We start from the raw sequence: 26,070 nt of genomic DNA on the forward strand, positions 1-26,070 counted from the left end.
AAAGATTACTAAATTCACGTGAACCATTTGGGTTTAATTTATGAGCGCTCCCTTATTTTTAAGACAGTCTGGAACCATGTAAGCTCAAACATGTAATACGTGGACAGACACAAAACATACCTAAACATGTATACTCTCTCACACACATACATGCACATAAAGTTCTGATAGGTTTTACCCTAGAACTCTAGCCATGGGATGGTAACACAAATTCACCAGTGTGTAAAAGACAGCTGGATCCAAATTTCCTCTGACGAAACTGGACCTTGTTCACATGGCAAACTTTAGTTGCCCTGATAGGGAACCTAATTAGGCCTGTGGATCAAAGTTTTGGGTAAAGCAGTTTCTGTGGCAGTTTGATATATATATATATTTTAAAAAACCTTTACCCCTTCTCCTTTAGTTCAAAATGAGTTTTCAATGCTTGTATTTTAGCTAGAACTGGCTGCAGGATCTCCAGGTAGCCTTTTAATTGTGAATACCATAAACAATGAGTTACCTTAACATCAATAGAGAAAGTTAGCAGGTTTTAGAGTAGCTAGAAAAGAAGAGAAATAGCTCGAAACGTTTTAACTCTATAGTGGTAGGTCGACCATTTGAGCTCTGAATTTTCCTTGATGTAATTTGCCCTTTTGTAAAAACTTGTGCACGAGAATTAGCTATAACCAGCTGGAGCCCTAGAAAAAACTTGGCATGCCTTTGAACGTCTTCATTTACACAAATACTTGCAAGTAGAGATACCACAAACCAACTGGGGTGCCCAGCGGGGCTCATTCTCCTTGTCTTTCCCATTTTTAAAGGATTTCCTATTTTTCTTTAAAAGAAGCAACCGAACTGTAATACAGGGCTTGGTGTCGTGGATCAGAGTGTGCTGATTGTGGGTGGGGCTCCTCAGTGTTTCACCACTGAGTCGGTCCCACCCTCTTACGTGTCTCAGTTTCTCTCTTGGGGGTCTAGTACCTCTGAGAGGGCTCAAAACGCCGAGTGATCAGCTCTTATATGCGTTTCCTGAACGAGCCTTCTTTTAATTAATTTGTTGGGGGTTCCCTATAGGGCCACTCGCGGCTCGGGGAATCGCCCCAGGCAACTCCCACTCAGGACCCCAGTCACCCAGGGCTGCCAAGGCTGGGAGGAGTAAGACGCCCCTTCTCTTGCAAGCTGAAGAACTCAGTCTCTCATTTATCTACAAACAAGACAGTTCAGTTTCCTCTTTCAAAAATGCACAGAAAAGCCAATTGAGATTAATTTTAGGACAAAAAGACAATGGAGAAGACCCTTCAGAATGCACCCCCAAATCTAAGTTAGATCCCAAACAACAATTCCTAGGAAAAGAAGCAGCTCAGAGTAAACCGAGATCATCAGCTGAAAACGGGAGGTCCGGAACTCAGGAGGACTTAGCAGTTCCGCCCAAGGAGAAGCTCGGAGTCAGAGGGCCCAAATGGGCCACGCCAGTACCTGGCGCCGAGTTTGGGCTGCTCCTTCGGCGGTCCTGAGCCTTCTCTGAGCCCCACGTCTGGGCGCCAATCTTGTCAACGGAAAAAAGACCAAACTCTGTAAAATAATTTTAAAGAGATTTACTCTAAGCCAATTTGAGGACCATGACCCGGAGCCATGCCCAAGAGGTCTTGAGCAGTGGACTCGCAGAGGTTGGGTTACAGTTTGGTTTTATACATTTCAGGGAGACAGGGGTTACAGGTAAAGTCATAAATCAATACGTGGAAGGCATGCATTGGTTTGGCCCAAAAAGGTGGGCCATCTCGAAGTGGGGAGAGGTGGCTTACAGGTTATAGGTGGTTTAAAGATTCTTTGGCTTGTAATTGGTTAAAGACATGAAGCTTTGTCTAAAGGCTTGGAATGTTTCAACATAAGGAGCTCTTTATCAGAGTTAAGCCACTGGACATAGATTTGTTGTGTAAATTGAGGACCTGCAGGTTTGTCTTGCATAGCCTTAGGCCTGTTAATGGGTTACAAAGGATGTCCCCAAGAAGGGAGGGGGGCATGATAAGGCATGTCTGACCTCCTTCCTCTTGGCAGGCAATTTAGTTTTAGGATATTCCTTTGGTGACGAGGGGGTCTATCTAGTCAGCTGGTGTGGGAGGGGAGCCTTAAAATTTTATTTTAGTTTACAAATATATTGATAAAAGTAAGAAATAACTGAATTTTGAGAACTAGAAGTTTGGAGTCAAGGAATCTAAAGTATGGGTTTCTTATCTCATCAAAATTTTTCAATTGGAAGCTGTTTAAAGAAATTTTAGAAATTAATCAAAGGGGCAGTTTCATGAATTTTTGTTTAATAATAAGGAGGAAATCAGTTGGAAGATACTGTATTGAATCCCCAAAGTGGGAGGTCTTAGTAATCTAAATGGTTTGGACTGACCTGATGTGCTTGGCAGTTGGTGTGGACACAGGAACAAATTTGTCCACAACCAAGCCTTTGTGGGGAATAACTGAAGGAGTGCGAAGTGCCGGCGTGTGTGTGGGGCAGACGTTACGAGCCAATACTTACAAGCATCTTTCCTGGGATAAAATTGTTGGCCCACAATGGCCTCCTGATTCCAGTTTTCTTGCATCTTACTAGGATATACAGTGAGACAAATTTTCCTCAATTTGTTTATAGAGATGCCTAACAAATGATTAATCAGCAGTTAGATTTTCAAAACAAAGAAGGGCTAAGCAGGGCATTTGATATATTCTTCTCCCTCAGTGTGCATGTGTAGCTTACCTTTAAAGAAGGAACACAACACTTTGGATATTCCTTGTTTAAGATCATAGCCTATCAGCTAATCCATTCTGCTGCTTATGACAAGGACAAATTTTGACATTGTAATATTTGGATGGGGGGCTGTGTGTATTTCAGGGCTTCTTTGCCAGATTTTCCCATGTCATTACTGTTTTTTTTTTCCTCTTTTTATGTTGCTATTTCTTATTATTTTTACCTTATAACTTATTTATTTTCATTTTTCTCCTCTATTCCGTAAGTGCAAGGATCTTGTTTCATGTCTTGTATCTCCTAAAGGATCTATAATATTGCCTTGTGCATAGAAGGTACTTTATTCATTGGCTCTTTTATTGTTGATATAGGCTTTTTGGGGGGTGAGGGGCTGATGTCTCTGAGATTGGTTGAATAAATTTCTGTTTTTTGTTTTGGCTAAGATATAAGCTTGATTTATAAATTTGTTTTATAAAAAAATTTATAGCTGTGTGTTTGGGTGGATCAGTTTTCCCTTATTTCCTTATTACCTCTGAATTTGTTAAGTTCACATTAAGAGTGTTTGAAGTCTAAGAGAAAGGTGAATAAAGAGGGATGATGTGTCTATGTATTCTCTCTTTGCATTATCGTAGAGATGATATTGCATCAAATCCTGATAAAAGTCCAAAAACGGCAGAAGAAAATATTTGCTTAAAATTGGCTGAAGGGCCAAATTTAGTTTAGTGTTAAAGGGGAGAATTTAATCTATGTGGAAGTACAGGCTTTTGACTGATATTTTTTACCCTTTTTTAGTCTGTGTCCTATTTGTGAACTTTCTAGGCCACCCACCAGTGGGTTGTGTTCTTCCCTAACGGCCACTAGCTTCTACTTTAGCTTTTTCACATGCACACATAGATACCCTGTTTCCAGGTTGCATCACATGCACTAACATTTCTCCTCGGTTAAGTTTTTTCTGCTCAGCATAAATTTTTACCTGAGTAAGCCAAAAATAAGAAAAAGAAGCAAATTTAGAATGTTATGATGATATCAGAGTATCTTTTTTGGAAAAGTGATCAGTCAGATTATCCTATGACTAGCTCAGAGGCTAGTAACAAGTAAGACTTTAAGAAATAAAGTAGCTTGTTTCCTATATAAGTCGAAAAAAAAGGATCCTTTCTAATTTAATGAAAAATTTGTTATTTTTTATTGTTTTCTGTGCATGAGTTATATGCAACTTGAAAAAAGGTTCTCATGGCTCCCAGGGTGAAGAGACATGTGAGTTACATGTGCTTCACCCTTCTGTGTGGACATGATGGGATGAGGTGGGGTCCCAGGGATGTGGAGATGCAGGGGGCTATTAAATAGGCCACCAGGGCAGGATATATTCCAGCAGTGGCTGCATTCTCAAATGGTGTCGTGCTGTGCTGTTGCTGCTTGGGCCCCAGGTAGTGCAAAGCACTCAGTGTCTTCCTTCTGTGGAGCAATTCAGCTGTGTGAACTCTGGGCAGCTACCCATACTGAGCTCAGGGCCTGCGAGCACGGTGGGGCTCTTCTGTAGCCAGGATGGCAGGCATTTGTGATGGCAATGATGACTGTTCGGGATTTCCCACTTACCTTTCCCTCACAATGGGGAGCTCCTCCCTCTTTGCTTTGAGCCAATTCCAGCTGGGTGCTTTGCTTCCTTCTCTAAGCTGTCCTCTAGTGTTTCTGTGCCTCAGAGTGTTTTTGGCATTTCCCCACCGAATCCCTGTGTTCCGTCTTAGATACTCTACTCAAAGTGCAGTTATTTGTTGTTTTGGTCCTTCTTTGTCGAGGAGGTGAGGGTTGGACACTTCTAGTCAGCCATTTTGATGACATCTAACACATTAACTGCCATGTGAGTTGTGTTTCACTCACACAAGTTTTGAGCCCAGGGACTTGTGAAGCATATGTAACTCACCTTGGGAGCTGTGGGAACTATTTTTCAAGTTGCATATAACTCATGCATAGAAAACAATAAAAAATAATAAATTTTTCATTAAATTAGAAAGGATCATTTTGTTTTGGGAGTTTTTATTCTATTTTCATAATAAAACACCATGGCCTCAAGGGAAAAAATTTTTTTTCCTAGTGTGGCAGTAGATGTGCTAACCAGTGCTTTTCTGGTTAAGGTTTTCATCCCAGTAATTTAGCTGTGTTGATAATGAGATGACTGAATGGGGTCAGTGTTAATTTAGTGCTCTGTAATGTAGAGACTTGTAGGTAAATCTATTCTGATACTGTTTAACTGTACATCGTTGATCTCAACAAATCCTTTATCCAGCTTTCGATGCTTACCTGTTTGGTTGCACTTTGTGTAATTTCCACTTGGGGGTAGTGTTTCATTGAATAAGTCTTTCTTAAATATCACATTTTCCAATTTGTTTTTGAACTTTCCTGTACTTATTTTAAAAAGGTCTTAAAATCTTGATTTTTTAAACTATTTTTTTTTTGTAATTTGAATAATTGCATGGAAATGAACAATTAATAGGAATTCAGTCTTTTGAGAATCTTTTCACTTTTTTTAATCTCGTGAGGGATAATATAAGCCTCTTTCCATTATTATGTGTCTTTGAAGCAATTTTTATTTGGAGTAAGAACGATAATATTATATTGTCAGAAAAAATTATATCCCAGTCCACAGTTTGAAAAACTAATTGCCTGTAAAAACAAAAAGTTGAGTGAAAACATATTTGACCTAGCTGATTTTCAGTGAGAGTAGGCATTGGTTTTTTTCTCTGTGTCATCCCATTGCCTATTTAACTACCTGATCCCACTTTCAACTCTCACCCCAGTTCAAAAAAGAGCTATTCTTCAGGAGAAAAAAAAAATCTTTATTTAAAATTGTGTTAATCCTCAACGTTAAATTTTAGTATATACCACCATGTCATTTATTAATTAGTAATTTCTTTGTTATAATCCTCAAAATCTATGCAATAACCCTATGAAAAAGATCATTTCATGATGCAAATTCTTTGTCCCAAGTATTTTTCTTAAATTCTGTTTTTTCCAAGTTAATTGGCATCAATCTATATATCTTTTCATTAATTTTTACATGTTATTTTATAAAATTTGCCTTAAATTATTATATAAATTAACTTTGCTATTTGTCCATATTATTTGGTTATGTTGGCCTTGATATATGGTTTATGCTAAAATCTGTGTATTACTATGATCATCACATATATAACTTTCAATAAATTATAAAATTTTTGAGGACAAGCACCATTCTTATACATTAATGTGTCCTTTTGTACATTTTCTTGCAAGCAGTAAATGCTCAATTAATGTTTGTAACTGTGTAATTGAATATAGGGAAATGTTATGTGGTAAGTATGGTCAGTTGTTAAACATACAAAGATGGAGTTGTGGTATAAAGTAGTGGCTAGACACATATTAGTTTTGTATGTAATTTTTGACCTCTTTTAATAAGTGGTTTTTATGTCATTCTATTCTACACCATGACACAGTATGTTTTCTGAAAATTTACAAATGTGCCTCTCTGTCTAATATTTTAAGATCGTGCTTGATTTTTATCACCGTTCCTGTAAAAAGACTTTCTTGACATGGAGAAGATATTTTACACTGTGTATTTAATATTTTCATTTTTTTATTTTATTGTGGTAAGAACACTTAATATGAAATCTACCTTCTTAACAAAAATTTTAAATGTATAATACAATATTCTTATAGGCACTATATTGTGCAGCAGATCTTTGGAAATTATTTATCTTACATCATTGAAACTTTATACCCATTGGTGGGCAACTCCCCATTTCCAACTTCTCCCTAGTCCCTGGCAGCCACCATTCCATTTTCTGATACTGTGGGTTTGACTATTTTGGATACTTCATGTAAGTGGAATTATGTAGTATTTGTCCTTTTGTGACTGACTTATTTCATTTAGGGTAATGTCTTCCAGGTTCATTCATGTTAACGCATATTGCAGAATTTCCTTTTTAAATGCTGAGTAATATTCCATCGCACATATATTCCACATTTTCTTTATCCACTCATCCATCGATGGACATTTAGATTGTTTCCACATCTTGGCTATTGTGAATATTGCTGCAGTGAACATTGGAGTGATATTTGAAAGAATTTTAGTTCTTTTTTCTTCTGATTTCAATTTTTTGGATAAAGACGCAGAAGTGAGATTGCTGTATCATATGGCAATTTTGCTTTTAATTTTTTGAGGAACGTCCAAACTGATTTCCTGTGTATTTAATCCTAAGGTGATTTTTTCTTTTCTTAGTTTTTTGCCAAGTAATGGGTTGGGTCATTTTTTTTTTTTTTTAAAGAGGTAAAACATTGCAAAGTTAAAAAATTTTATGACATGAACCTGTGTTTAAGTATTTTTGCTGTTCCTTTATGTCTATAGTCAAAAACAAAGAGGCATGTTTTGAGAATACATATGATGTATTTAGTAAGGTGGGGGTAGGGTAGGAAGGAATTGAGCAGATGACTGAAGAAATAACTAATAATTATAGTTTCATTTTCAACTTTTATTTTGAAGGTCTAGAAATTAATTATTGTTTGCTTATTTTTTCATTACAGTGAATGATTTAGGAGGGGACTTCACGGGAGTTGGTAAAGGCTCATTGGCTGCTGATAAGGTTGTTGAAGAAATAAGAAAGAAAGGTGGAAAAGCAGTGGCCAACTATGGTATGGTATTTGGGAGAACTATACTATTTCTTTTATTTTCCTTCAACTAATAATACTGTTGGTCACATTAATAGTATTTGAGCAAATATTGCAGCATTCCAGTGTAATCATGAAATTAGATTTTATCTAAGCCTGCCAAAGCTCTTTAAGCACATATTTTATATAATATGTGAAAATTTTTTAAACTGTTTTTTTTTTTGAGACAGGGTCTCAATTTGTCGCCTGGGATAGAGTGCAGTGGCGTCATAGTAGCTCACAGCAACCTCAAACTCCTGAGCTCAGGCTATCCTCTTGCCTCAGCCTCTTGAGTAGTTGGGACTATAGGCTTTACGCCACCATGCCTCGCTGATTTTTCTATTTTTTGTGGAGATGGAATCTCTCTCTCGCCCAAGCTGGTCTTGAACTCCTGGCCTCAGGCATCTTCCTATCTTGGCCTCCCAAAGTACCAGGATTATAGGTGTGAGCAACTTCGCCTAGCCTAAACTTTTGATGTAGATTATTTCATATGATTCCTAACTTTTGTCCTGTTGTTTGTTTAATGTTTTTATTAATGAGCACATGATATAATTAGTAAATTATTGTAGGTATGGATATGTTCGTATAAGAACTGTTTTAGTTAAAAAGTCTTATATATTTCTACAGAATATTAAATTATTCTTTTAATTTTTTTTTTTTTGCTCTGTCATCCAGGCTGAAGGATAGTGGCATCATGATAGCTCATTGCAACCTCAAATTCCTGGGCTCAAATAATCCTCCTGCCTCAGCTTCCTGAGTAGCTGGGACTACAGGTGGTGGGACTACAGGCGCATGTCATGCCTAGCTAATTTTTTTATTTTTTGTAGAGATGGGATCTCGGTATGTTGCCCAGGCTGGTCTCAAACTGCTGGGCTCAAGTGGTCCTCCCACCTAGGTCTCCCAAAGTGCTAGGATTACAGGTGTAAGCCTGGCTAAAATTGTTTTTAATATAATATAGGAAATAAAGTGCCCCATTTCTGTGCCCAGCCTCCACATTCCATTCTGTACAAATGGTCACTCCTATGTGTAACTTTCTTATCTTTGTAAAAACTTAAGAGTCAAAGTTAGGCATTAAATAAAGCCATGAGAAAAAGCAGTAAATATAACCTTTGCATTTGATGTATTGATCCTAATAGTATTTGTAAGGATCCTTGTTGAGTAGATTTACTTTAAAAAGCTAGTGCTTACTTCTGCAGATTAGATTGTTTTTATGGGCCAGGGATAACATTAGATTGACTTCATTTTGAAATTTTAAGGGAAAAGAAATAGGGTATGGTTTGAATGTTTGAGGGAATAATTAGACATCTTAGTATGTTTTTTCACATTGGAGATCTAACAAAAATGTTTTCAACTTTTTTTTTTTTTATTTCAGCATTTTATGGGGGTACAGATGTTTAGGTTACGTATGTTGCCCTTGCCCCCCCCTCCCCCCCAAGTCCAAGTTTCAAATATGTCCATCCTTCGGGTGGTACGCATTGCATTCTGTGTATGGAGTTTTAAAAACCTCTTTTTTAAAGGTAAAAATTCAAGACTCCTCCTTCGCTTAGTTCTGATATGTAACGTGTATCAGTCAGGTTTTAGTAAGGAAAACAGAAGCCCCATTAGGTTTTCCAAGTGTGAGGGTTTTAATGTAGGGAATCAGAGACTCACACAACCAATGGAAGGACTGACTGGGCAAGTGAAAGTCAGGGAAACCCTTGGTAACCGTCTCAGCCCGCAGTGGTTCTCAAAAGCTCACCTAGATGTGTTGTTAATCTTACATCTGTAGTCTGCTCATAAGATCGCCTGTATCTGTGGCCTTCTCCTACTTTTCTACCCTCTAGGTGAGATCTCTTACTGGCAGATCTAACTCAGGACTATGTTTGTCCCAGGGAAGGGACTGACTGTATTTCCTGGCTCCTCCCCTGTGATTGAAGAGAATAGGGAAGAGTCAGTAGTGATGTTGAGTTGACAGCAGACCATTTCACACACAACTGTGAGGATGTGAGCCCTTCCCTTGAGCTGATTACTGGAAACTAACAAAACCATAAGATTTTGTTGAGCTTTTCTTATTGTAGTTAGTATTGCAGAAACAGCAGATTTGTTTTCCACATGTAGTTACATGTGGAACATGCTTTTCCAAATTAAGTGTGTACTTCCCCCTCTCCTAAATTCTCATTTGTATCCTTAAGGGGAAGTGCCTATGTAGCTATTTAAAATTAAATATAAATTAAATAAAGTGAAATATTCAGTTTGTCATACTAGCCACATTTTGAGGATTTAGTAGTCACATGTGGTTAGTGGCTACCATATTGGACAGTACAGAAATAGGACAGTTCTGTCTTCACAGAAAGTTTTATTGGGCAGTGCTGTTTTAGATAGTATTTGCCAAATAGTTCTTAGTCATCTCCCTTCTGTCCCCTTTTTATTGTAGGTTAAAGAATTGTCTAAGGGCTAATTTCCTTTTGTGATATCAGACCATCTGTATTTTGATTTGTTATGTATTAGTAATGTAAATGTATTTTTCTTGGAAATGAGTTCTGTTGGGTGAATAGTATATCTGTCATGTGCTTTGATCCACAGAATTTGGAAGTCATATGTGAGGAAGATTGCTGAAATTTTTTTCACTAATTTTCTTTTCCCTCAGATTCAGTGGAAGCAGGAGAGAAGGTTGTGAAGACAGCTTTGGATGCTTTTGGAAGAATAGGTGATGTTTCTTTGTGTTAATGTTCCTTACAGAGCAGCTTCTACCTTTCTTATAAAATATTTTAAAGTTTGCTTTTCTGTATTAAGCAAATCTTTCTTTCTTCATAATTGAATTTTTAGATTTGTATTATAAGTTAATTATTATTTTTATCCTACCTTATTTCATAATTGGCTTGAGGTGACAACTTTATGGATATTTGTGTTGAGTTTTTTATTGCTTTTTGCACCTTAAGTGCTTAAAAAAACTTGCAAGCATTTGCTCAGTGCCCTTTTTTATCATAATCCAATTAAATCTCATATATGTTTATAAGATAAAATGTAAGTCAGTATTTTTACAATATAGGACCCAGTGGATTCTTTTGGATAATTATAATGATTTGGATGAAAATGATCTAATGTCTTACAAATTAATCTTTATTTTTAAGAAACATTTCAAATATATTGTTTCGTCCGTATTTCTCTAGATAATCTTTCCGGTTTAGTCCCATACATTTTTTTTTTTTTTTTGAGACAGAGTCTCACTCTGTTGCCTGGGCTAGAGTGCCGTGGCGTCAGCCTAGCTCACAGCAACCTCAAACTCCTGGGCTCAAGGGATCCTACTACCTCAGCCTCCCAAGTAGCTGGGACTATAGGCATGTGCCACCATGCCCGGCTAATTTTTTCTATATATATATATATTTTTAGTTGTCCAGCTAATTTCTTTCTATTTTTTTTAGTAGAGACGGGGTCTCGCTCTTGCTCAGGCTGGTCTTAAACTCCTGAGCTCAAACCATCCGCCTGCCTCAGCCTCCCAGAGTGCTAGGATTACAGGCGTGAGCCACCGTGCCCGTCCAAGTCCCATACATTCTTAATAAAAGATTAGTGAATTACTAGAGGGAGGCATCACAGCAGATAAGCTCAACATGTTTACAGCCTGGAAACATTACTTATAGTAAATTGAGTGTGCTCTCCTCTTTTTGTATTTGGTCCAGCACATTTATTTTTCTAATTATGTTTGATTGGGCTCATAAGAACCATGTTTACATATCATCTACCAGAAGGATAGAGACCATAAAGTTTTGAAGTCATAGGGTGAAAATAGCCACAAGATGGTGGTTAAACCTTAAAAAATAATTATTTTCTCTGCATAGTAAGAATATAATTATGTATCAAGGTGCAGCATGAGTTTTTCTAATTGTTTTATTTTTGGGCTTTTTACTTTTGAGTGGTAAGGAACAATCTTTTAAACTTTTAATTTCCTAAGTGAATTTGGGGTTAAATGAAGGATGGCTTATGGTTCTGAATCCTCAGAACCTAAGAGTTGTGCAACAGCTAATTCTATAAGTAGGCTGATAGAATTTCAATAGAAAGTAGAGATGAGAAAATTTAGATCTCTAAGTTTAAGAGGAAGGCACTGATACATTATGCTATCCATCTTTTGTGAATTAAAATTTTTTTTGCCATAAGTATAAACTTCTGTTTTGATAGCACTCTTTATTATATTTACTTTTACATGGGGGAAAAAAGTTATTTTTGAAAGAAATATGAATTGTAAGCAAATGCAAGTTAATATGCTTGCTTTTATATTTATGACTGGATCTTTTTGTGTTGTAGATGTTGTGGTCAACAATGCTGGGTAAGTATTTCTTTTTTCATTTTTAGTAATGTCATCAGTAGTGCAAGGTCAGATATAACCAGGTCCATGCATGTTTGTGTCTTTTTACAAGGCCACATTTTTATTCACGCATATTTAATCAGGAAAGCCATGAGCTAGCTATATGGAGTTCCCAAGGAGGCAATGTTTTCTAGTGCTACCCATTCACTCGGTAATCAGAGTCACAGACATATAGGCCCAAGCCTATCCGTAAGTCAGTCAATATTGTAAACTGTGCATAGTAGTATACTTAATAAATATATAATTGTTTTAGATTAAAATTTTTAATTTATAGATTTAAGAGAGTAACATATAACATTAAGAGAAAGGGCTGTAGGAAAAGGGGTTAACAAACTAGTCCAAGAGAGAGACATGGACAAAGAGAATGTCCTGGGCTGATCTGGATGGTTGTCAATGTCTTGAAAGGCAGAGTCCTTGATTTGGGTAGGGAAAAGTCTTTGATTTGAGTAGAGCCTTCAGTGGCAGATGCTGTGTGCTGATCATGAGTGACTGCAAGATGGTCTTCAGACAGCCATGTCAAACTGGTGAAATCCTGTTTTTTTTTTTAAGTCCCTGAGTCCTCTGGTGAGGGCTGATGGTAAAAGATTACACCCTTGTTTGGTTGAGTCTGTCTTTATTTTTAGGCAAACATTTGGTCCCTGCTGGTGTGATGTCTTTTAAAATGTAAGATGGAGTTACTTATGTCAAAGGTGCTCTATACAACTAATGTGCATGTAGTTATTTTTTTAAGTGTATACTGCCCCCCTCTCACTTTCTTACCCTATACAATATCAATTTTTTAGAATTCTGAGGGACCGTTCCTTTGCTAGGATAAGTGATGAAGACTGGGGTAAGTTGTTTTTAATATATGTCTCTGTGGAACATACCTGTCCATTTTGCTTTTTTAATATTTGATAAATTTATACATTTAAGGAAAGACCAGTTTCTACCTACTTTTGCTGTTGCTAATATAAATGATGAATAAGGTCTATACTAAAAGTGATGAATAGTTAGAAGTAGCTTTTTTTTTTTTAACATTTAATAAATTTAAAAAATGTTAAATCATTTGGCAGAAATTACCTAAAAGGATTTTATTTCTTTAAATTTGTTTCCTCCTTTTTCTCCTTAAAAGGTTGTCAGCATTTTCTAGAAGTATTAACTCTAACATTCTTCGTACTTGTCTAGCTGTGTGATTCTTTTTCCAAGAGCAGAAGCAGGATATGGAAAAGAGTCTAGGGCACTTAAAATGATGGGAGATCTGAGGACAAAATCTGGATGTAATTTTGAAGTTTCTAATAAACAGGAAAGATTTCCATTTTTCTTTGCCATGTTCGAAAGATTGAGTTTAGCTAATGAACAAATCACGTTACAAGTTTTTTTTCTTTTGCTCTTCTTTGTCCTTACTTTTCATCAGCCATCAGAACTAAAACAAACAGTGGTGGCCGAGACAGTGGCAAGCATGGAAACTGAGGTGAAACAATTGTATGGTTGTTTATAGAGTGTGCCTCTGGGGAATATGGCCAGAAGTTCTTTTGGAAGAAGCAAAATATCTTTGTGATTTAGAATTAAGCTAAGAAGAGCTTTAGTTTCCTCTTCCCTTATAACAACTGGGGTGAAAAAGAAGCTGAGAAAGATGATATTTGCTGGCAAGGGGTTGCTTAATGTTGGTTCTTTTCTTGGAGCTGCAATGGAACTGCAATGTTTCCTTCTCTGATTCCATCCCTAAGCTCACCACTCCTGACTATTTTCTTTATGTTTTTTTAAGTTCCTCTTTCCACTCTTAAATTATTCTGATATACATGTGAAAACATTTGTTTCAACAAAAATAAGTAAGAATGGTTAAAAAACTTGACAATTAAGGAGTAAAATCTAAAGTTATCTATCTGAACATTTCCTAAGTGGTGTATTCATTAGGCTGAAATCTCTGCAAACAGGTCTGCCTCCCTCCCCTTTTTCTGTAACTCATTTGAAAACCTCGGTAACAATAGGTATAGAGTGAGTATTTTATAAATATTTCTTGGTGATGAACTATGTGATTTATGGTTATGCTTTAACTGATGTTAATGTTTAGTGCCAGTTATATATGTAAAACTCCTGGATATTTATATTAGCATATATTTATGTAAAGTGGGCATAAATTAAAGATGCCACTGTATTTAGATTTATATAGGAATTACAATAATTTTATAAATTATGGGGAAAACTGATAAGTCTGGGTACGAACTATTGGCAGCATAATTGGAACAAAAGCAAAATAATCAGAAACAGGTGTGATGATAGGTGATTTTGAATACTAAGTATAAAATGAACATCTTTGTATAAGTATACCATTGCTTGTGTTCATTCTGAGACATGCCTATCTAGTTTTTGACAAAATGTATAATAAAAATTATTTCTTGTTTTAGATATAATCCACAGAGTTCATTTGCGGGGCTCATTCCAAGTGACCCGGGCAGCATGGGGTCACATGAAGAAACAGCAATATGGAAGGTAGAGTTGCGTGTGGCTGTCGGGGGGATGGTAATTGTTGTGTGTGTGGGTTCTTGTGCACAGGGAAAGATTATACAAAGTGTTATGCAATGATTGCTTGACATTGAGAAAAACATCTTTAGATATGTACAGGCTTTTAATATGTAGTTTTGGTACTTACCCACTCATTAAATTGGTGTCATTTAATCACAGATTAGCTGAGCTGAACAGCTTTATATATATTTTTTTACCGCTTACTTTTTATTATTAAGGATTTTATTGCTGTTCTCTGGCATTTTAGAAAGTAGTACAAACATTGAGGATTCAGCTGTACGTTATTCTGCAACCAGCATGTCATTTTGTGTATCCAGTGACTAACTGGAGAGAGAGAGACAGGTGGCTATTTCGTGCTAACTGCTACTGGTCAGACATGAGTTAGTCTTTATAAACTGGGAACTGTAGGACTTCTCATGATCACTCCTCTGTGAGTAACTCAGAATGTGGCGGTGCTAGTACACTTAATTCGTGCCCTCTATGCAGTCTAGTGTCAAGGTCATTCCTGTTAACTTAGGGTTCATACTCACCTACTGTAAGCAAATTGTTTTGATGCCTGTTTTCATTGGAGATTTCTAGTTTATCCTGATCCTAGCAGTTTCTGAGAATAGATAGTGTGATTTATTTTACTTGGTCTAAGTGGAGTGAGGTTGGGTAAATATTATGAGATGGCATCGTATTAATGAGACATTTAATATTATCCAGGAAAGGAGAGAGGTCAAGTGATGAGGACCGAAGAATTAAAACTGCTCGAACTAATATTTCTTGCTGAAAATTTAACTTTAACTTACATATTGACAATTTATTTTATGTTTATAAATATTTGTTGTTTTTGATAGATAATGAATATACATTCTTATAGTTAAACTCATTTAGTTCTGATGAGTTTTAAAACAATTAAAACAATTAAATCTTTTTAAAACAATTAAATCTTGTAGTTGAATTTAGAAAGATTACTTATATATTAATATAATTTTAGATATATGGATCGTGACTGTGAAAAGCTAATGGAAGTACACAGAATTGCTTTTGATAGGTGCAGTAGTACCAAAATAGAATTAGAGTTGCAATGTTATTAAAACATAAAAAAATGATATTGAGCAATTGATTTTCCTTTTAGGATCATTATGACTTCATCAGCTTCAGGAATATATGGCAACTTTGGCCAGGCCAATTATAGTGCTGCAAAGCTGGGTCTTCTGGGCCTGTCAAATTCTCTTGCAATTGAAGGCAGTAAAAGCAACATTCATTGTAACACTATTGCCCCTGCTGCTGGATCACGGATGACTCAGACTGTTATGCCTGAGGGTAAGCTTGTATTTTTCAGTGGTATTACCCACAAATATGTGTGTAGTAAGCTTTGCAAAAGTATTTAATTTTCTGAATACTTAAAAAAATTGTTTTCTTTCTAATTTCAAAAGCATTATGTGTAATTTGTGTTCATTATGGAAAATTTAGAAAAATGTAAAGGAAAAAAATTAGAAATGACCTATAATTCTATCATACTAAAGTAAACTTTCGCTCTTTTTCTCTGCATAGATAGACATACATACATATTTTTAACACAATGGGGTAATAGCATTCTTACTGTTTTAGAATAATTATTATTAAAGACATACTTTTTTAGAGCATTTTTAGGTTTACAGAAAAAGTGAGCAAATAGTACGGAGAGTTCCCATATACTTCACCTCCTGCACAGTTTAGCCTGTGATTAACATCTTGCATCAGAGTGGTATGTTTGTTACAACTGATGAATCAATATCGATCCATTATTATTAACTAAAGTTCATAGTTTATACTAGGGTTCAGTCTTTGTGTTGTAGAGTTGTATGAGTTTTCACACATGCATAATGTCATGTATCCACTGTGACAGTACCACACAAAATAGTTTCACTGCCCTAAAAAAATCCCTGTGCTTCACCTAATCATTTCTCTCCTTTTCCTCTTGAATGCCTGGGGGATTGAAGCTCATTTCTATTTTTTTTTTTTTTTTTGGGACAGAGTCTCACTCTTTTGCCCGGGCTAGAGTGCCGTGGCATCAGCCTAGCTCACAGCAACCTCAAATTCCTGGGCCCAAGCGATCCTCCTGCCTCAGCCTCCCGAGTAGCTGGGACTACAGGCATGCGCCATCATGCCCGGCTAATTTTTTCTATATATTTTTAGTTGTCCTATTAATTTCTTTCTATTTTTAGTAGAGACGGGGTCTCGCTCTTGCTCAGGCTGGTTTCGAGCTCCTGAGCTCAAACAATCTGCTTGCCTCGGCCTCCCAGAGTGCTGGGATTACAGGCATGAGCCACCATGCCCGGCCCATTTCTTTTTATTGTTTAATAATATTCCATGGTGTGGATGTACCACAATTTGTTCATTTACCTGTTGAGGGACATCTTGGTTGTTTCCAGTTTTGGGCACTTATCAATAAAACTGCTATGAATATTCGTGTACAGGTTTTTGTGTGAACATGTTTTCAACTTGTTTGGCTAGGTACCAAGGAGCATGATTGCTGGATAGTATGGTAGGACTAGGTTTAGCTTTGTAAGAAATTGCCAGACTGTTTTCCAACGTGGCTTATCATTTTGCATTCCCACCCACAATGTATGAGAGTTCTTACTGCTCCACATCCTTGCCAGCATTTGTTGCCAGTATTTTGGATTTTAGTCTTTCTAATAGCTGTGTAGCGGCATCTCATTGTTTTAATTTGCAATTACCTAATGACCTATGGTGTTGAGCATTTTTTCCTGTGCTTATTTGCAATTTATTTATCTTTTCTGATGAGGTGTCTAGTCAGATATTTTGCCCATTTTTTAGTCAAGTTGTTTTCTTGAATTTTGAGGGTTCTTTGTATATTTCTGAAACAAGTCCTTTATCAGATATGTGTTTTGTGAACATTTTTTTCCCAGTCTTTAGCTTGTCTTTCTATTTTTGTAATCTTTTTTTTTTTTTTTTTTTTGGAGACAGAGTCTCACTCTGTCACCTGGCCTAGAGTGCAGTGACATCATCATAGCTCACTGCAACCTCAAACTCCTAGGCTCAAGTGATCCTCCTGCCTCAGCCTTCCCGAGTAGCTGGGACTACAGGCATGCGCCATCATGCCCGGCTAATTTTTTCTATATATTTTTAGTTGTCCAATTAATTTCTTTCTATTTTTAGTAGAGACAGGGTCTTGCTCTTTCTTGCTGAGGGTGGTCTCGAACCCTTGACCTCAAGCATTCCTCCTTCTTGGCCTCCCAGAGTGCTAGGATTACAGGCATGAGCCACCACACCCAGCCAATCCTTTACTTTTGAAGGATAATTTCACTGGGTACATCATCCTAGGTTGGTGACTTTTTCCTTTTGACACTTTAAATACCAGGCATACCTTGGAGATATGGCAAGTTTGGTTCTGGACCACCGCAATAAAGCCAATATTGTAAATAAAGTGAGTCACAAGTTTTTTACTTTCCCAGTGCATATAAAAGTTATGTTTATACTATACAATAGTCTAAGTGTGCAATAGCATGGGTCTACAAAAACAGTATGCATACCTTAATTAAAAAATACTTTATTATTAAAAAATGTTGACATAGATACACTCAGTGAGCACATGCTGTGGGAAAAATAGTGCTGTTAGACTTGGTTGACACAGTTACTACAGATCTTTAATTTGTAAACAAACGTAGTGTCTGCAAAATGCAATAAAGTGAAGAGCATGCAATAAAACGAGATATGCCTGTATTTCCCATCCACTTTCCTTTTGGTTACATGGTTTCCGAAGTGAATTTCAACATAATTCTTACCCTTGTTCTTCTATCAGTAAAGTGTTTTTTTTTCTCCTCTGGCTTCTTTCAAGATTTTCTCCTTTTCTTCAATTTTCTGCAGTTTGCATATGATCTGTTTAGGTGGATATTTTTGGTATTTATATTGCCTTGTGTCCTCTGACATTCCTTGATCTGTGGTTTGGTGTCTCGTTAATTTTGAAAACTTCTCAACCATCAGCCTTCAAATATTTCTTCTGCTTCTCTTCCTTTTTCTTCTTAGGTTGTCATTGCACACATGCTATATCTTTTGTAATTGTCCCACAGTTCTTAGATAATTCTGTCACATTTTTCTCATTCTTTTTTCTCTTTGCATTTGAGTTTGGGAAGTTTCTATTGACGTATTTTCAAGCTCACTGATTCTTCATTTCTTTTACGGTGGTTTTGATTTCTAGTATTTTCTTTTGATTCTTTCTTAGAGTTTCATGCTTACAGTACCCATATGTCCTTGTGTATTGTCCACTTTTCCTATTAGAGTCCGTAGCGTATTAATCATAGTTATTTTAAATTCCCAGTCTGAGAATTACCAAATCTCTGCCATATTTAAATATGGTTCTGATATTTGCCTTATCTCTTCAGCCTGTGCTTTTTCTTGCCTGTTAGCATGCCTTGCAATTTTTTGTTGAAAGTCAAACATGATGTATTGGGTAATAGGAATAATTAGGTAATTAGGCCTTTTGTGTGAGATTTTATCTCATTAGGAATTAGGCTGTGTTTATTATTTGCTGTAGCTGTAGGAATCAGAGGCTTCAGTTACCTCTCTGTTCTTGTTTTTGTATCCTCTGTTGTCTTTGACTTTCCCTAGAAACTCTTCATTAAATAGAGATTGTGTCTTGGAGCTCTCTCAGTTGTAATCTACTGTTATTATACTAGGGGAGGGGAAGTGTCCTATACTCTTATGATTAATCTCCATTTTTTTAGTGGGTCAGAGTCCTTGGTTGGGACCTTCAGAAGAGTTTCTTAGCTGTTTTTTTTTCCTTCCCTTATTTGAGATGGGAAGGCTAGAGGGGCTTCATTTGTCTAATTGCTCTTTCTCTAGGCCAGACAAGTCTCTGGTAAAGTAGTTTTTCTTGAGAGCAGGCCTTTGCTGAGTAGACTAGAATGCTCTGGGCATACGTCAAAATGGTTACTTTCCCCCTCCCCCTGTCCAAAGCATGAGGGGATTTTTCTCTGATCTTCACTGTGAGAATATGGTAGGGCATCTGAAGGTAAAACTTATAAAAGTGTTGGAGGTCTTCTTAAGATTGGGCCCTCTAAGATGAAGCTGATACACACTCAGCCTCTAGTAGTTTGGTTAGGCTCTAGAGGCTTCTGTTCTCAGTAAGCTGTGATTCTTTGAATTTGCCTGTTTCTTCAGTTTTTTCAGGTGATGGTTTGTTCTGTGACCTTAGTTCTCTGGTGGAGCTAAGCAGAGTTGTTGATTTTTAGTTTATGTAGTTTTTTCCTTGGCTTTAGGATGGAAGTGATGGCTTCCAAGCACTTCACATGTTGGAGTGGAAACTAGAAGTCTAATTATTATTTTTTCAATTATTATATCATGAATGTTTTCCCATTCAATAAAATAGTGCAGGATATGTTTTAATGATTACATTATATTTTACCTTATTCATGTTTCATAATTTAAAAAAATGCTTTTTGTGGTTACTTCTTTTGTTTACAAAAAAAATCTTTTTTTGTGTAACTCTCCAACATAAAGAATTAAGGGACAAGAGAGTTAAGAGAGGTACGGACTCATCATCCAGCTGCAGCAAATGATCAACATTTAGCCAATTTTGTTTCATTTTTTTTGGTCACCTTCTTCCTTTTTTTCCTGCAAGATTTCAAAGCAAATCCTAGACATTATATTTCGCCTTAGGAGCACTTGGAAATGAATTTCTAACAGACACATACGTTATAACCACAATGCCATTATCACACCAAACAAAATAACTTGTTAGCATCACATAATATCAAATTAACATCAAAATTTTCTAGTTGTCTAAAAAGGTATCTTTTTAGAGTTGATTTATTCCACTAAGGATCCATGTAAGGTCCACAGGCATTTTGTTGAGTTTCTTTTAACACATTAAAAACAAATTTCCTTAAAATCAATTGACCACATATATGTATGTCTATTTCTGGATTCTCTGTTCTGTTCCACTGATCTATTTGCTTGTCCTTTTACCAATATGATGTTTTGATTACTGTAGTTTTATATTAAGTCTTGTTTCAGGTAATATTAGACTTCCAATTTCCTTTGAAATACAAAATCTAAAAATTTAAATGTATGATTGAGAGCCTATGCTTATTTATTTACTTACATAATAAATAGAATACTTGACTAGTGGGGAACTGTGTATGGTTTTTGATACTCTCACTCTTTCCATATTTCTGAAAAGAAACTCTCCATAATACTTTAAAAGTAGCTTCTGTGAGATGGTATGAAATAATTGATGAATAGCTATTTTAAAATTAGCTACTTCGTGGAACACAAATACTTGTTCACAGCACCATTTACCTTCCACATTGGAACCAACGTTCATTTCAGAACTTGAAATTTGTAATACTACAGCAATACTTTCTAGCCTTTTCCAAGAGCTGTGCCTAACCAATTTGCTTTAGCGTAGAATAACTATTTGGACCCAAGATCTGTTTTTTTTTCTGTTTTACCTTGTCAGCAGGGCCAGTTTTATAAAGTCTCCTATTCTTTAAAAACTCTTTATGCTCTCATAATTTTTTTTTTTTTCTTTGAGGGTCTCACTTTTTTGCCCAGGCTGGAGTATAGTGGTACAATCAATCATAGCTCACTGTAGCCTTGAACTCCTAGGCTCAAGTGATCCTCCCGAGTAGCTAGGACCTCAGGCACGAACCACTGTGGCTGGCTGTGCTCTCATATTCATGTCAAGGGAATTCTTCAGATTTTTTGAAGGATATATACATTTTTTTCATTTTAATACTATATTTATGCAAGATAGTATAGGTTACAGATAAGAAAGCATAAAAATATCATAAATATTCATATACTCACTTCTCAACCCAAGAACTGGAACATGACTAATAACTTGGATCTAACTTTGTACCCTGTATCCTACCCTTCTGCTTTACACCTAGAGATAACCACTATTTAAAATTTCCTGCTTATCATTCATTCCTTTGCTGGGCTTCTACCTTAGTCACTTTTTGCTATGAGCTCTAGACTCTTTGGGAAGCAGTAAATTCAAGAAAGTCTTTAAAACTTTAGGTTTAAAATTTGTTTTCCTTTGGGAATGTAGCTACATTTATTTTGGCAGGTTTGAACCTCTAGAGTAGCAGTCCCCAACCCTTTTGGCACCAGGGACCATTTTCATGGGAGACAGTTTTCCACAGACTAGGGAGGGGAGGATGGTTTCAGGTTGATTTAAGCGTATTACATTTATTGTGCACTTTATTTCTATTATTATTACATTGTGATATGTAATGAAATAATTATACAACTCATCCTAGGTTGGGGACCCCTACTCTAGAGGCGTAAGTTAAATGTTAATGTAGTATCCTTTATGCCCATCATGCTCTAGTAAAAGAAATTTAGAAAATAAGATCTACTTCAGACAAATGCTTTGATCTTTCTGGACCTATTTTCTCTTCTGTAAAGTAAGAAAGTTGTTGTAGATCATTTTTAAATACCCTTCAGGTTCTGAAATTCTTTGTTTTTTCTTTTTTTACTCTTTCATAGTTTAGAAAAGCTGAAAATTTATTTTGATCCAAAGTTTTCTTCTCCTCCTTTAAAATATCCACTTATAGGCTATCAAAGGATTTCTTTGTTAAAGAACCAGATGTGAGTAATGTGTGGAGAAATTTGCAATTTCATTTCCCCTTTGAAATATATTTGACGCATGAAAAGTAATGTATATAATTTACATGTTTCTTACATGAAATAAAACATAATCTTATAACGATTACCCAGGAACTAACTTACCAAGCTGTTATTATTTACTGCTGTGTAGTAAATTACTCTAAAACTTAGTAGATGAAAACAACAAACATTTATTACCTCATTCAATATCTGGGGTCAGGAATCTAGAGTGGCCTGGCTGGGAGTTTCTGGTTCTACATCTTTTTTTTTTTTTTTTTTTTTGAGACAGCGTCTCACCGTATTGCCCAGGGTAGAGTGCCGTGGCGTCATCCTAGCTCACAGCAACCTCAAACTCCTGGGCTCAAGCGATCCTCCTGCCTCAGCCTCCCGAGTAGCTGGGACTACAGGCATGCGCCACCATGCCCAGCTAATTTTTTCTATATATTTTTAGTTGTCCAGTGAATTTCTTTCTAATTTTAGTAGAGACGGGGTCTCGCTCTTGCTCAGGCTGGTTTTGAACTCCTGAGCTCAAACAATCCGCCCGCCTTGGCCTCCCAGAGAGCTAGGATTATAGGCGTGAGCCACTGTGCCCGGCCTGGTTCTACATCTTTAATGAGGTTTTAATCAAAATGTTTGCTGGCATTCCAGTCATTTGAAATCTTGACTGGTTTGGAGGATACACTTTCAAACTCATTCATGTACATGGCAGTTGGCAAGAGGCCTCCATTCCTTCCTACCCTTTGCAGGAGGCCTCAGTTTTTCACCAGCTATGCCTTTCCATGGGACTGTTCTTGATATAGTAGGTAGATGGCTTTCCCCAGAGCTAATGATTTGAAAGAGAGAGCCACTAAGACAGAAGTTTCAGTGTCTTTATAACCTAGTTTCAGAAGTGACATGCCATCACTTCTGTCCTGTTGATCACACAGACTTAACTGTGGGACACCGTGGAGGATACTACAAAAAAGGGTAAATGCAAAGACATGGGGATCACTGGAGCCTTCTTGATGGCTATCACACAACCCCAAAACTAGAGCATTACCAAGCAGCCAAACGCCTAAGTCCAAGACCTGAGAAACAGCCCTGGGGACTGCCCCTGGCAGGCACTCCCTTGAGCTAACTGGACAGCCTTGCCTGTGTGTCCCAGACCTGAGAAACAGCTCTGTTGGCCACCCCCAGCAGACATGCCCCCAGGCTGGCTGAGCAGTTATGTGCCCATATCTCAGGTCCAAGAAACAGCCCCATGGGCCACCTCTGGCAGGCACACTCCCAGGCCAGCCAAGTAGCTGTGCACCACCCACATCCCTTCTTCTGCCAAATGTATTCTACTTGTCTATTCCTGATAGTTTCTTGGTGTTGGCTTACCATTGTGATTATATTCTTTATTTTCTGAATCAATAGTTAGCTTTTCTGTATATTTTAAGTTCAAACATCTCACGACTTTCATGAGTGTTTGGTGATTTTTAAGTATGAGCTCTTTACCTGATCTTAACCTGTGTTTGCTCTGTGTTTTAAATTGGTGGTATTTTCTTCAGGGAGGTTTTATCTTTGCTACTGCTGGTAACTAGGCGGCATAGCCAACTTTGGCCTACTTCAGTTTTCCTTGAAATTTGAGGTTCAGTGTGAACAGTGTAGGCCTCAGCCCTCATCTTGATGCTGCCCTACCTCTAAGTATTTAGGTATCAGTACTGTTAGTGGTATCTGTTCTTAGGGCAACTCTGCCTTTCCTGCAGTGTGGCACTAGGGACTATCTATCTATCTATGTATTTATTTATTTTGTTGCTTGGGGGATGCCATCTCTGTCTCAGTAACGCTTAAAAAATCTCGTTTCTGGCAACAGAGGTGTTCCTCAGAGTACCTGGCTCACTATAATGCTAGATATCCTGACATCTAATATTGTAGAACAAACACTGGGTTGCATAAATAAACTTAAGTTCTAATTTTGATTTCATAGAACTTTATATATTACTAGCTATGGGACTTCTCTCACATTTTATTTACTCTCTTGAGCCTTGCAGTTTTTTTTTTTGTTTGTTTGTTTTTTGAGACAGGGTCTTGCTCTGTTGCCCAGGATAGAGTGCAGTGGTGTTATCATAGCTCACTGCAACCTCAAACACCTGGGCTCAAGTGAGTCTCTTGCCTCAGCCTCCTGGGTAACTGAGACTACAGGTACATACCACCATGCCTGGATAATTTTTCTATTTTTTGTAGAGATGGGGTCTTGCTCTTGCTCAATCTGGTCTCGAACTCCTGGCTTCAAGCACTCCTCCAGCCTTGGCCTCCCAAAGTGCTAGGATTACAGGTGTAAGCTGCTCCGCCTAGCCTGAACCTTGGTTTTTTGTTTATAAAATTGAATTTAATAAATGCTGGCTAAGCTAGGGGTTTGAGAATAAACTAGAAAGCAAGAATATTTGCTTATATTATATGAAATAAGGTACAAGGCAGAAATATTTTTCCTATGTGGCTTACGTTCTTTTCTTTTTTCTCACCTAAGATAATGCTCAACTTTATAGATGTGTTTATTTTGCACACACAAAGATAAATGTTTGAGCTGATGGATATCCTATTACCTTGATTTGATCATCACACATTATATGTGGTATCAAATATCACATATACCCCAGAAATATGTACAACTATTATTTATCAATTTAAAAAAAAGTAAAGAAGTATGCAACAGGAGAATAGTTCTTATACTTGATTACTCATCAGTTATGGTTGTAGGATCTATTTCAATCATTATCTGCCATTACAATTGTCAGGGCTGTTTTGTAATTTTCTAGATTCTTGTTAAATAGCTGGGAGAGCAAAATTGTTTTGGGAATGAATGGTACCCAAGTGTCTCATATTGTATACAGTTTTGTTCACCAGTCTTTGCCTAGGCACCTCTAACTTTTTTCCTCCTGAATAGTTTGTTATCCATCTTGGAATGGTATATCTGATACCTACAATTTTAGAAGCTTGAGAGCGCTTCAGAAATGTCTCAGTTGAGATGAAAAAGTTCTTCCAAAAGCCTTGAATGTTAGACTAGTTATGTGTGTATCTTAAGTCTCTGAAGCACCTATAATTTTATAAGTAAGAAATTTTTAGGCCGGGCGCGGTGACTCATGCCTGTAATCCTAGCACTTTGGGAGGCCGAGGCAGGCGGCTTGTTTGAGCTCAGGAGTTTGAAACCAGCCTGAGCAAGAGCGAGACCCCGTCTCTACTAAAAATAGAAAGAAATTAATCAGACAACTAAAAATATATAGAAAAAATTAGCCGGGCATGGTGGCGCATGCCTGTAGTCCCTGCTACTCGGGAGGCTGAGGCAGAAGGATTGCTTGAGCCCAGGAGTTTGAGGTTGCTGTGAGCTAGGCTGATGCCACGGCACTCACTCTAGCCTGGGCAAAAGAGTGAGACTGTGTCAAAAAAAAAAAAAAAAAAAGAAATTTTTAAAAAGTAAAATGATCAAATTACATGTATAAAGCTGAGTGCAGTGGCTCAAACCTATAATCCCATCTACACGGGAGGCTAAGATGGGAGATCACTTGAGCCTAGGAGTTCAAGGCTGCTGTGAGCTGTGATCGTGCCACTGCACTCCAGTCTGAATGCCAGAGTGAGACCTTGTCTTTAAAAGGAAAAAGTATATGTTCTTCTTTATAAACTTTTTTTTTTGTATTTATTTCAGATATTGTGGAAGCTCTGAAGCCAGATTATGTGGCACCCCTGGTCCTTTGGCTTTGCCACGAGAGTTGTGAAGAAAATGGTGGTTTATTTGAGGTATTTTGTACCTTTCTGTTTCTCCTAAAGTAATATTTGTATAATTAAATATAAAAGGTGATTTAAAAATTAATATTTGCTAGTTGCTTATATTTGTAAAAATCTGTACCAATTGACCTCACTTATATATATTTAAATACTATGTCTGTGTTATAATTAAAGAACAAGTGTTGACAAATATCCTTTTTGAGAAAGTAACAGAAAATTTATAAATTCCATTTTCTTTAGTTCTCCATTTCTAATATTCTTACCAAATGAAAATGTGGCTGGTTTGATGTGTTTAGTCAAATGCAGAAAGTTTCATTGATTTAAGAAGCTAAATGATAAAGTGGAAAGATAGAAAGCTTGGAGTTTAGAGTCAACTTGGCCAGATTTTGACTTCATTATTTTAGTAATTGCTAGCTTGCTGGGATTGTATTGTATTGTATAAATTGACCTTCTTGAGCTTTAGTTTTCTTGGGGTTTGTTGTGACAACTACAAATC

At 36.8% G+C, this 26,070-nt stretch overlaps 1 protein-coding gene across 1 annotated transcript in view; it reads left to right on the forward strand.

Moving 5' to 3' along the window:
• Positions 1-26,070, forward strand: part of HSD17B4 (hydroxysteroid (17-beta) dehydrogenase 4) — a 104,253-nt gene that overhangs the window by 19,680 nt on the left and 58,503 nt on the right. The window contains 7 exon segments of the mRNA XM_012659542.1: positions 7,265-7,372; positions 10,014-10,073; positions 11,666-11,687; positions 12,509-12,555; positions 14,111-14,195; positions 15,349-15,536; positions 25,495-25,586. Coding sequence (XP_012514996.1) covers positions 7,265-7,372; positions 10,014-10,073; positions 11,666-11,687; positions 12,509-12,555; positions 14,111-14,195; positions 15,349-15,536; positions 25,495-25,586 — 602 coding nt within the window.

The sequence above is a fragment of the Propithecus coquereli genome, unplaced genomic scaffold (assembly GCF_000956105.1).
Source record: "Propithecus coquereli isolate 6110/MARCELLA unplaced genomic scaffold, Pcoq_1.0 Scaffold62, whole genome shotgun sequence".
Classification (NCBI taxonomy): Eukaryota; Metazoa; Chordata; class Mammalia; order Primates; family Indriidae; genus Propithecus; species Propithecus coquereli.